This window comes from Betta splendens, chromosome 15 (genome assembly GCF_900634795.4).
Source record: "Betta splendens chromosome 15, fBetSpl5.4, whole genome shotgun sequence".
NCBI lineage: Eukaryota > Metazoa > Chordata > Actinopteri > Anabantiformes > Osphronemidae > Betta > Betta splendens.
In genome coordinates, this window is record NC_040895.2 from 1,802,533 (window position 1) to 1,815,436 (window position 12,904).

The window sequence follows — 12,904 nt, forward strand, 5'->3', positions numbered from 1 at the left end:
GCGGTTTGTCTGAGATAAAGTGGAGAAGTCCGAAACTGCAACTGTGTCGTCTTATTGTCTGAGTGTATAGTTTAGCCCCCGCAAGATATTCGGCTACATTGGTGGCAGCGGTTTGTTTGGTTTTCTTGTTTGTTTGTTTGTTCGTCTCAACGTCGACTGTCTGTCGACTGTCTGTCGACTGTCTGTCGACTGTCTGTCGACTGTTTATTTAGGTAGTTAGTCTTCAAAGTATGGTGTTAGCTCAGGTTAGTATGCGACCAACATGCAAATTCGAGGAGGAGAGTTAACCGGCACATGGAAACAGAGTTGCCAGCACAGTTCTCTGGTGGTGGGAGGCAAGGCTTTGCTCTCTGGGTCTGGCAGTTCGAAACTGCGGTCAGGGCACTCACGGCGGCTGGCGGTGCTTTGTCCTGCGACTATGAACTGGCGCGAATTCTGCCGACACGTCTGATCGATGCTGCATTCCAGTTCAAGCGGACTATGCTGCAACGAAACTGAGGCTTAATGAAGCATTTGGAGAGCAACTTCTGATGGATCGCTTTTGGTTTGTTTGGAAGTATACAGTCGTAGCACTTCAGAGCGACCACCTTTTTTACCGCAGTACGTGCGCGTCGCCAGCGCGCCACGGGCGCGTGCCCGACTAAGGATTGTTAATCCTGCAGCCAGCTGAAAAAAATCAGGGTGCTAGTCTCGTGTTAACCACCAGGTGGCGCAAAGATGTGAGCGCCGACTGTTCATTTCTATCTGTGTCTGCACATTAAGCACAAAAAACGATGTCATGGTATTGTATCATTAAATGTAGAGTAGTTCACTTTTAAATATTATAGATTATTATGCGTCTTTGCTCGCTAGTGCGCTCGTGTTTGTTGTCAATTGCAGAAGCTGCTGATGTTTTTACAGTTTCCAGGCCAGCCCAGAGACACAGTCCCTCCTCCAGCCAATCCAATAGAATAATATAAGTATAATAACATAAAATAGGAATCTATATTTATTCATCAATCTGTGTTATAAATCTATTTTATATGTATATCTGTACTCGTCTTCTGGTTTGTTGATCATGACGAAAAAATACAAAACAAACTTGGTTTTCGTTTCAGCTCGTAATATTAAATAACGGAATTCAGGTGTTGTTGTTTTTTCGACACAACACACGGAGTTTGATTTAAAGCTGATTTTTCGTTTTGAGAAAAAAACAAAGAACGAAAAACTAAGTAGTTTTCTTGTTATAGCAGCTTTTAAGTTTAACCAAACTCTTAAAATTTACTCAGACCGCAATGACCTATAGTTTGCTCTGATTCTGAATGAAACGTAAGAGCCCGAATGACAGATGATGTGTCCAGGTAGAGCTTAACCAGAAATGTATGCATGTGATAATGCAGGCAACGAGAGAATCTGGGAAGTGGCGTCACCGTCTGAAGCAGACAGTGATGTGACGTTCCAACGATGGTGCTGAGGAGCCACTTATTCATAGGCAGATCACTTGGATCAAGTTGTCAATACGCGCTAGTGTTTGTTGTCAGTTGCTGATGTCGCTGCTGTCTTTATACAGTATGTCCTTGTGTTTAAGTGTCGGGTCCGTGTACATTTTAACGGTTTGATTTCCCCCTCCAGAATAAAAGCTGGGAAGACGAGAAAACACGTCGTTTTAGAACGTTTTAAACCCGGAGGACCTGTTAATGTGTCTGGACACGCTCCCAGTAAGTCCAGTAACTTCGTATTGTAACGAGAATGCCCCACCATCTCGTTTAAAAAGGACAAACGGCATTTATTCAAAGCATCGTGTTAAAAACGAATAAACGAGCTGAAAACGGTGTTTTCAAAACCAGACACATGGATTTGAAGCCGTTTCCCGTTTTCTAGTTTCGGGGAAAAACGAATCGACTGTGGCATTGGGGCATTTTGCCAGAATGAGCTTTGCAAAGAAAGGACACTTGGTTTCCAAACCGTGACCTAAGCGTCCCCTCAAACTCCACGTTTGGGGAATGATTTCTAGGTGGGGACCAGGACCGATGATTATTTTCGAGGGGATCATGGATAGACAGTTTTTCGAGGAGTCCATAATCAAACGCACAGTGGGGCCATATATAAGAAAGTATATTGAAACACGGCATCGGTTTTTCCAGGACAATGACCCCAAACATGTTGCTGCAAGAGCCTGTCTGGAGGCGGAATGAATCAGCTGTGTGCGCACACCGACGGAGTCCCCTGATCTGATCCCCTACTAATCAAACAACATCTGGCTTCTAAAACCAATGGTCTTTTTCTTATACTCCTGACATTAAAAACCTTTCACTTCACTGCTTTTAAACGCTGTTCTTATGGACGTTCACATAAAATCTGTAAGAGGATTTTATTTGATATAAATAAATACATTGTATTAAATCTTTCTCTATGGCGCGTCAGGACTCAGCAGATCAACTACGCATTAATGCAGCAGCTTGTTTGTTTTACATGTTCTTATTATGCACGATAAATGTTAACATTTTTCACTGAATGAAAACGAAATAACTCCTGCTCTGCAGCATAAACCACTTTGACCACTTTTAAGTTGGTCAAGTTAAACCGTTAAAACAGTTAGACATAGCCAATGTGTCCTTAAAACGGAAGCTGCACTTTTATACTTTACCGTAATGACATTTACCACAGTATCTGCAGAAAAACAATGTTTTATTACACAGGCAATACAGTGGATTTGAAGCTCGCTTCGTGCGAGTTACGGCGTCTGATGTTGATTCAGTTCCAAAAGCAAACTTCAAACCCCATCCCCTACTACGTATTGGCACAGAGACATTAACATATTGTCTCCACTCGGTCAATAGGTGTAAAATACTTTAGCTCCGAGACAAAGAAAAGCTCCATGGGAGATCGGGCGCGTGATCAGCTGCACCTACGTAGACTGTGGGACGCCAAAACCTTTCACTTGACTTTTTTAAAACGCTCTTCTTATGGTATTTCACACAGGTCTGGCAGACTACCACTGCTAACGAATATCACATAATAAAAATAAATAAATTGTAATAAACTCTCTCTGTGGTATTCCAGAACGCCAGGACTCAGCAGATCTCCGACTCCTTAATGCAGCAAGTTGTTTGTTCTGCATATATTGATACTGCATGAGTAATAAGGCCTGTTTTACACTTATGTAGCCGACGACAAAACTCAAAAGAGAGACGCCCATCAAGTTTTAACAAGTGTGCAATAAAAAATATAAACAGAAAACACTTGAAAGCGTTTCCGTTTTATATTCCGTTTATTTCGTTATTACTTTTTTCACCTTTACCACATAAGGACAATGCAGAGCTACAGCCGTGTTCCTACAAAGTTAACCAGCTGTTTATTTCGTTATTCCTTCTTTCATGTCCGTCTGGTGAATGAAAGTGGGCGTGGCCATCCACGTCCCAGAGCAGGGACACTGGGGGAAGGGGAAACGCGCATCACCACGCAGGACAAAGATCTGCGTTTCTCTGCTGCTACAGCCTCGTTGCGTTGGGTTGTTAGTGTCCCTTTCACCTGTACCATATGAAATGTGTTCCTACGAAGATGATCAGCTGCTTTCACAATCAGATCCGTTTTTATTCCCCAGGTTTGAACAGGGCAAACATTATTTTTATTTACAAAAAAAATTTAAAAGTTCACATGTGATTTGCCCGCTTTGATGTAGACAAAACTCTGCAAAGCGTTTTACTTTACATCCCGTTTATTTCGTTATTCCCACTTTCATATCTGTCTGATAAATAAAAGTGGGCGGGGCTATCAGTCCCGTAGCAAAGGTAAGCGTTGACTGTGGGGGCTGGGCGCATCAACATACAGGACAAAGACCTGTGTTCCTCTGCTACAGCCTCCTCTTTCAGCCTGTTGTAATTGCAAATGCTGCACCGAGCTCTCTTTTACTTTGATAAGTTTTGTGTCTACATGAAAGCGGGCAGAACAACGTCCATGTGTGTGTCACCGCTGAAAGCGGCTGGTGAACCTCTTGGGAACATGGCTGTAGCTCTGCAATGACTTATTATGTGGTACAGGTGAAAGGTAAAATACTGAAAGAAACGGAATACAAAACGGAAACGCTTTCAAGCGTTTTCTGTTTAAATTTTTAATGAACATTTATTGAAACTGTACTGTCGTTTTTTCGTAATTTTTGGTGACGTTATAGTGCAAACCGTATGGGATTATTTTTTTGTAAATAAAAATAATGTTTGCCCTGTTCAAACCTGGGGAATAGAAACGATTCTGATTCTGAAAGCAGCTGATCAACTTTGTAGGAACACATTTAATATGGTACAGGTGAAAGGGAGACTAACAACCCAACGCAGCGAGGCTGTAGCAGCAGAGAAACGCAGATCTTTGTCCTGCGTGTTGATGCGTGTTTCCCCTTCCCCCAGTGTCCCTGCTCTGGGACGTGGATGGCCCCGCCCACTTTCATTCACCAGACGGACATGCAATACGAAATAAACAGCTGGTTAACTTTGTAGGAACACGGCTGTAGCTCTGCAATGACTTCATGTGGTACAGGTGAAAGGAGTAATAACGAAATAAACGGAATATAAAACGTTAACGCTTTCAAGCGTTTTCTGTTCACCCAAACTTGATGGGTATACAGTCATCTTTTCAGAAAATTTTTAGCATTCGCGTGTTGTTGTAAATTAATAACGAAATTAACAAAATCTTCGTTTAAAAAAACTGTGAAGAGTTCCGTCTCTACATGAAAGCGGGCAGAACAACGTCCGTCTATGACTCACTGCCGAAAGCGGCTGGTGAACCTCTTGGGAACATGGCTGTAGCTCTGCAATGACTTATTATGTGGTACAGGTGAAAGGTAAAATAATGAAAGAAACGGAATATAAAACGGAAACGCTTTCAAGCGTTTTCTGTTCACCCAAACTTGATGGGTGTACAGTGATCTTTTCAGTATTTTTTAGCATTTGCATGTTGTTGTAAATGAATAACGAAATTAACAAAATCTACGTTTGAAAAAACTGTGAAGAGTTCCGTCTCTACATGAAAGCGGGCAGAACAACGTATGACTCACTGCCGAAAGCGGCTGGTGAACCTCTTGGGAACATGGCTGTAGCTCTGCTAAATAATACAGGCAGCCAGCCCTGTTAATCATTTGTTATGATCTTGTATGCCAAAATATAAAAATGTTTAGTAATTACAACTTCTGCTTCCACCGGGATTCGAACCCGGGGTAAAAAATTGACACATCAAGGCTGTTAAACAACAAAAAGTTAAGACAGCATCATAAAGGCCAGTGTGGGGGCTGATCGCCACCTATAGGCCAAATAGAGGTAACACAGCTCCAACGCGCTAAAAACTCGGTGATACCGTGCTGAAAATGCAAACAGATTGCCGTAAAGGCTGACACTTTTAAGTGCTACGACTTTATGCGGCAGATATCAGCCAGCTGGTGAGCGAGGTTTTCCCTGAATACTGTCACAATGCCATAAGGGAGGAAAAGATTTGTGGATTTGTTGCTAGTTTGGATCCCCAACGAGCATGGGACAACGGACTTGGAGGAAGCAGTGTTGATTGCCGGCCGTTGTGAGAACGCTGGGGTGTATAATCACATGACTGTCGGCACTTCTGGATCTGCTGTTTACTTGGCGAGTCACAATAGCGGACTGTAGAAAACTGGATCGTCAGAATGTCAGTGATTACAATGTGGCTAACATTGACAGTGACGTGCTGGTGGATGCTGACTGGGACCGGTTGGTATCTTATGTGAAAGGTGTGATCGAAGGTGTGGAGGTGCACATGCTGTTAGACTCTGGTTCCAGTGTGTCACTTATGAGTGCGGACTTTTATGTGTTAATCACAAAAAATCACCTCTTACTTGACCTCAACCGTGCTGAGCTTCAGCTGTGGGTCCTCGTCCCAGATTTTGTTCCCACGTGCTGCAATGTGTCGCTGGCCTCGACTGTGAATTTGCCACCTCTCTGTAAAGCTGTAGTGCCTGTTACAGTGTGTTTGCCTAATGCAGCTCAGGTTGCAAGTGACTTTGTTGGATACCTTGAACCTAATGTGTCAGAATCTTCTAGCCTGATAGTGGCTCGCACACTGGCGAGTTCATAATGGACTGACTAATGCTCGGATTTTGAATCCTACTAGACATGACATTTCACTGACCCGAGGGCTTCACCTGGGTGAGTTATACTTAGTCAATGAGTCTGAAGTTCATCAGTTTCATGCTCCAGCTCAAGTGGCTGCAGTTTCTTCTTCCACAACGGCACCTCCCATCTCACTGGACGAATCATCTATTCCTGAATCGGAGAAGGCTAAACTGCTAGCCTTGCTGTCGGACTTCTGTGACATCTTAAGCTCATTCAAGCAGAACCTGGGTAAATCTAATGTAGTGAGACATCACATTCGAACACGTGGTCAGGCCCCCGTCAAACTGCGTGCACACAGTGCCTCCCCTGAAAACCTTGCAGAGATTGAGAGGCAAGTGGCTCAGTTGCTAGCTGATGGTGTGATCGAGGAGAGCTGCAGTCCCTGGGTATTGTTGAGAAAGAAGTGTGTTTCTGTGTGGATTACAGGCTTTTAAACAATGTGACTATTAAAGACTCTGACCCCCTCCCGCGTGTGGATGACACTTTGGATGCTTTGTCTGGCGCTACCTGATTCAGCACATTGGACTTTTCTAACGGTTAATGGCAGCTGGAAGTTGCTGAGAAGACAGGTTTTCTCCAGGATCCAGGCTGCGGGGATGAGACTAAATCCTTGCAAGTGTCACCTTGTCTAGGATCACGTTGTCATGTGGTCTCTTGACAGGGTCTGCAACCTGACCCCAAAAATACTGACAAAGTTTTGAACTGGCCTGTTCCCAGTTCTCCATCGAAGGTGAGAGCTTTTGGGGGCTGTGTTCTTACTACAGGCAGTACAGACTTTTCAAACTGCTGCTCCACTGAACCATCTATTTGGTAAAAAATGTGGCCTTTGAGTGGTCCACTGCTTGTGAAAATAAAAATAATGGGGAAAGCAAATCAGAAACATGGATGTTGATCGTGCACATCAACAAACCAAAAACCAGCTGGGAGATCAGTGCACACACCACGAAGGTGTGATGCAAAGAGCCCACGATCCTCAAGTTGCTTCTACCTTTTAACCACTCTGTCCGAATACGGTGGAACGTCAGTGTAGCCCAATCAGACTGCATGCACCATCTCATCCCTGTTGCCATGTGTGGAGATGTTTACATTCTCACACCTGCATCACTGGCGTCTGACGATCAGAGAGGAAGGAGCGCTAAGTCTCAATAGACAGATAAACACAACTCCCCGGCCTTGGGTTTGGGAGCTAGAGTCCAGAGTCTACAGAAGTAAGAAAAAACATAAGATATTAATTGCAGAACATTCTACTTCCGCCTCTCGAGGAGTGCAGACGTGTTTTCTCTCTGCTTCCACTCTGCTTTTGCTTGCAGTGTCCTTGTCTTGTATTTTTCTGAGCACCCTGATCTGCTATTCTCGAATAACATTTTGAACATAGAGCTAATCAACTGGTCACTCAGCGCGTTGGACAAAATGTTTTCACAACGGAAAGAATCTCCGGGAGAACCACTCTGCCCCTTGGGGACTTTTGCCTCCAGCTACGTGCGGGACGCGTGGGATTCCTGGTGCCCCGTGTGTCTGGAGCCTCTGTCCATCGAGAATGCAAAGGATCTGTTAATATTTTGGACTTTGATAACAGGGCTACTCATGATTGGCTTTGGTGGTGCCCTGCTTTATCGGAAGATTGGAAAGTTTGGAAAATCTGCGGCCGGCTTATTGGCGTGTCCACCGGCCGTGGAGCTCAAACGCCGGCGGGGGCCATGGTTACTCGGCTGAGGGAATTACACCAGAGGATTGCCCGGATTGAAGGACTGACAATTAACATCTCAGCTCGTTCGAATGATTTGCATCAGGGAATGACTCGGATTGAGGGACTGATCAGTAACATCTCAGCCAGTTCGGATGCCCGGATCCCGGAACACTTGGTGAATATAGTGACAGCCTTGTCTGACAGGCTTGAGGAGATGTCATGGGTGACCCATGGTCCCACAAGAGGCGACGAAGCCCTGAGTTCTGACCGATTGGAGTATTGATCTAGACAAATTAGTCATGGATTGTTAAACTGCTATTAGAACTGGCTGTGTAGTACTCTGTCCCTTCTCCCTCACCCCTCCCTTCCCGGGTCCAATCTAGCTCACCAGCTGTGCCTCTATCTATCCTCTTCCCCTTATTGTGACTCCCTTCAAGGACAACTGTTGGACTGACCTGTAAACATCTTGGTCGGCCTCGGTCATACTTCTATAAACAACACTTAACTACACTGATGCAGATACATCCCCTCCCACCCCCACTTACAGTCTCACTGTCTGCTCTCCGACCTTATCTATCTGTCCTGATGAACCCAAGAAAAAAATTCCAGCAAGGTTTCCACTTTTACTGTGTGCCACTGTATGTGCGTGTGTTTTTTATTGTTTGTACTGCAATTGCTTCCACTGTCGGACTAGCACCGGTCAAGCTGGCTGCTGATGGGAATTTCCCCGCTGTGGGACTAATAAAGGCATTCTATTCTATTCTATTCTAAGTCATAAATCATATAATAACTGCATAGAATAAGGAAGATAACATGGTCCACATTTGATCGTGAACTGTGGGCTATTTTCTGGGTGACTATGGAGTTCAGACATTATATTGGTCTTGCTTCATTTACCATAGTCACCGACCACTTTTGGCCCTTCGAGAATTGTTCATTGGCTTGCTCAAATGGACTATTGTGCACAAGGAGGGGCGGCGTCAAGTACTAGTTGTAGTCTGTGAGCCCATATCAAACAATCCGCCAGGGTGTGTTGGAGGAGGAATGAAGGATAATTTCTCTGCATAGAACATATGGAGAGATGTCCCTTCATTTTTAAAAACTACCCAAGATCAGTTTGGTCAACCCCCATTAAAAATATGTGAAGTGTCTCTCTCATACATTAGGTTGTTGGCTCATGAATGTGCAATATGATAGATTTCTTTAGAGCTCTCTCACAATAATGAAACATTCACCACTGCATATGTAACCTGTATCCAGCTCTCCCTCTGCTGGTCAAAGTGATCAAGTGATTTGTGTCTGCTTTATGTCCCTTATACACAGACAGACACATATTGTTAGCTCATCAGACCCATATACGTATGACATTTGCTTTGCAATCTCATGAATCTGTTTCTGTTGATCATCAGTTCATACCTACCTCCACCTTGTAGATACTCACTCAGATACATTGTATACAATTAAATGCACTAATAAATTTAACAATGGTAAAAATTTGACTTTTCTAAAATTAACAAGCATATTGTAAAATGTTGTTTTAAGGTTTTCTCTCGTTTTAATGCCAAACACGGATGATCTTAATCAACTTACGTTTTTCGTCTTTTTTCTTCAACCTAATATTAGCCTTTTTTTAGCAGCTTTTGAGCACTTGGCTTCTTTTCAGCTACAGAACAAATTTCTAGTTTGTAGTAATAAGTAATAGTACATGCGATATTCATGAAATAATACATTAGAAGTCATTCTTGTGTATTACATTCGTAGGAGTGACAACTCAGTGAATCATGCCGAAGTTAAAGCACTCTTACTGTAAGTGTGTAATCATGCTGCCTGGGTTACCATAGTGATCTATTCTGTTAAAATGGGTTTCAAAATGCCAGAAAGGTAGTTGAGCCTAAAGAGTGTAATGTTCAGAGCCAGTCACATGTCTCTGTGTTTTGGTCCGGACAGGAGTCAACTACGTGTACCAGTTCTGTGTTGGAGCAGCCAAAGGTGTCCTCAGTCCATTCGTGTTGCAGGAGATCATCATGGAGGCGCTGCAGCGACTGAACCCCGCCCACATTCACGCCCACCTGCGAACGCCTGCCTTTCACCAGCTTGTTCAGCGTTGCCAACAGGCCTACCTGCAGGTATTGCTTGGCTCTGCCCGCAGTGGAAACCAGCCTCTGTTCAGTTAGATGAGTGCTTCTTAATTATTTCGCGCCTGCACTCAGAATTTGATAAAAAGCTAAATTCTTTCAGCTTTTCATGTCAGAGGTTAGATTCAATCCTACAACCTTAGCATCACCTAATCATTGCACCAAACAGTGAGTGTGCACTGAAAGCTCATACACTCCCATATGAAGTTTCAACAGTTGAAATAGCGTTCACATAGCGGGACGATTGTTGGTGATATTAGTCACATTTTCGCGGATAAACGACTTATCAGCCCGATTAGGGTGCAATGTCTTTGAGTGATGCCTTAAATTATTTGGCTTCATGCTGTCCGCTGCCAACACTTTTAACTGCGGTCAAAGCCGCTGTTTGCTTTTCCGTGTTCAAATGAACTGCTGCTATATTTGAGGTGCGCAATTCATGCAATAATTACGGTAACAGTGTTGCGATCACTGAGAAGAGCCGAGATACTCACTCTAATAAGCAATGGAGATGATATTAGGATTAATGCCTTAAAGAAACAAAGTAAATTTAAGAAATTATGGAATTTACAGTGTATATTTGAAAATACTTACTGATGGAAAATATAAAGAGGCAATTGGCCGCTATTCTAGAACTTGGATGTAAATAAAATAAATTCCTCAAATTGGTACATCATCGTTCCTTCACAGTTCAACTTAGTACTTCAAGGTATACTACCACAGCAAATGCCAATCTATTTTACTGTATAGTTCTGGAGTAATACTTTGAATTGACATCAATAGCTGAACTTTGACCGTCCATAAATCCTGTTCCTCAAATTGGTACATCACCTTTACAGTTGTTCCTAGTACCCCACGGACTACTACCACAGCAAATACTATACTATAAAAAAACTATCGCACGAATCGCGCACATCGAATATAGCTATGGCTCATTCGACCACTTTAGACATAGTAAATATACTGGTCTTTCCTCGCAGTGAAGCCAATCGCTACATACGCTTTGTCATATTTTCTCGTCTTAACTTTCGAGAGAGCTACGTTTGTGTCATTATCTTTGTCTGTCTCCGCCTTTCTTTTTATCCCTTTAAATACTTTTCCGCAGTTTCTTATCTGCACTTCACATGTCCTGCTCTGTGCTGTGTCTTATTCAGTGCTAAAAACTACCTGCGTCGAAAAAGCATGTTCTATTTGTCACTATTTGAAAAACACTGAGTTAGATGAAGAGACACTAAAGCAATTTGATCTGCAGAGTTTAATTTTCTCTGTATGTAGACAATGAATCTTCTTTGTGATCATCTTCTTCCTCTGTCTCCCCAGTACATCCACCACCGGCTCATCCACCTGACGCCGGCGGACTACGATGACTTTGTCAACATCATCCGCAGCGCTCGCAGTGCTTTCTGTCTGACTCCTGTAGGTATGATGCAGTTTAATGATGTGCTGCAAAACCTGAAAAGAGGCAAGCAGACCAAGGAGCTGTGGCAACGCATTTCCCTGGAGATGGCGACTTTCTCACCCTAAGCTGCGAGCAGGAACGTGGGCTGGTGACTCTGCCTCCAGCACTGAGCAGCCCAGTTGGTGCCGCCTGACTCCCTCAGGGGCCCTGCTCCTCTGATGTGGACACAGGCTGTACAATCAGACTTCCTCTCATGTTTTTGTCCAGCCAGAGTTCAGAGGAAATGCCAGGTCTGCTCCTGTTCTTCTGTGTTTGACTGACTTTTCATTCTTGTTTTATCATGGTTCCTGTTTTTGTAACTGTGGAATTAAACTGTACTTCTGCATATTACTTGTCTCCTCCATTTCCCCTGAAAGAAAGATGTGACATCCTCACTTCATTTTTACTGTTTCCTAGTTTGGTTTTAATTTAAACCACTGAGCAAGAATCAGTTCATGCTACAACTTTCTTGACCAGGGTCGTACAGTAGGTGCCGTCCATTTCTTCATTTTAAGCAGAAACAAAGAAAATTCACTGTGATACAAGCGATCGTATTATCAGTGCAGGTGTACAGGGGTTTCTTTCTTTTTATTACTTTAAGTAGAAAATGACATGTATGCATTGAAGAATGAGAGAGCGCTGAAATGTGCTGCCACTTCTATTGCTGTTGTTGTCGCTGTCATCGTCTTGTTGTAGGAGGTCCATATTCAAACTTCAGTCTGACTGGGAGTCGCAGGAACTCAGCTCCAGAGTCCACCTAGTGTGTTGGCCAAACCAGGCCATACATATCCCTCCAGCCATGCTCCTGCTCCTGCTCCTGGGTTGGGCATCAGTGGTGCTGGGTACCAGTTTACATTTTCTTAGCTTAGAGATTGTGGTGCCCATGTCCTGGTAGAAGCTCCACCGATCACGAGGAGTAATCTCAACCCTTTCCAGCTTTGCTTTTTTATAAATTCCGTGTGAGGACACCATTGCGAAACAGTCTTTAATACAGTATTATACACAACTATATGAAATCCCAGCTAAAAATGTTTAAGATACTAAGAACTTAGGGTGACTATATTTAAATCAAAAATTGAGATTTTATACTGAATTGTGATCCTAGCATCTAAATGACTGAATGAACCATTTTGTCAAAAAAATCTTTGGTCCAGCTAACCTTTGCCTTTGATGTTGTTGGGGGACAGAATGTCCACTAACACTGCTCTACACGCAAAAACCCCAGGACAATGGTTTGGTTTTGCAGGAAGGACAGGTGGTTATTTCGTGGACTTATCTAACACACTGAGGACAAGGCGCAGCTTGCTCATGCCAACGCCTTTAGAGACCACAGCATTTGGTTCCAAACACCGTTTAGACTCTTAAGTGTCCACCACATTTAGATTATAGAACATGGTGCTGTTAATTTAAGACACATTTCCACCTGTCTTGGCAGCTGCTGTCGCTCTGGAACTCACAGATGAAGACAACTTAGCAGAAAATGTACTGTGATATTTTTGTATTCCTCCAAAAGTTCAGCTCGATGAAAAGGTTCTATATG

General features: G+C 43.3%; 1 protein-coding gene across 3 annotated transcripts in view; it reads left to right on the forward strand.

Moving 5' to 3' along the window:
• The window catches only part of zswim8 (zinc finger, SWIM-type containing 8), a 51,223-nt gene extending 39,511 nt beyond the window's left edge, over positions 1-11,712 (forward strand). For all 3 annotated transcript variants that reach the window (XM_029127199.3, XM_055502741.1, XM_055502742.1), the window contains exons 26-27: positions 9,742-9,920; positions 11,247-11,712. In XM_029127199.3, coding sequence (XP_028983032.1) covers positions 9,742-9,920; positions 11,247-11,450 — 383 coding nt within the window. In that variant the 3' untranslated portion in view covers positions 11,451-11,712. The remainder of the gene's footprint in view (positions 1-9,741; positions 9,921-11,246) is intronic.
• Positions 11,713-12,904: the final 1,192 nt, after the last annotated feature.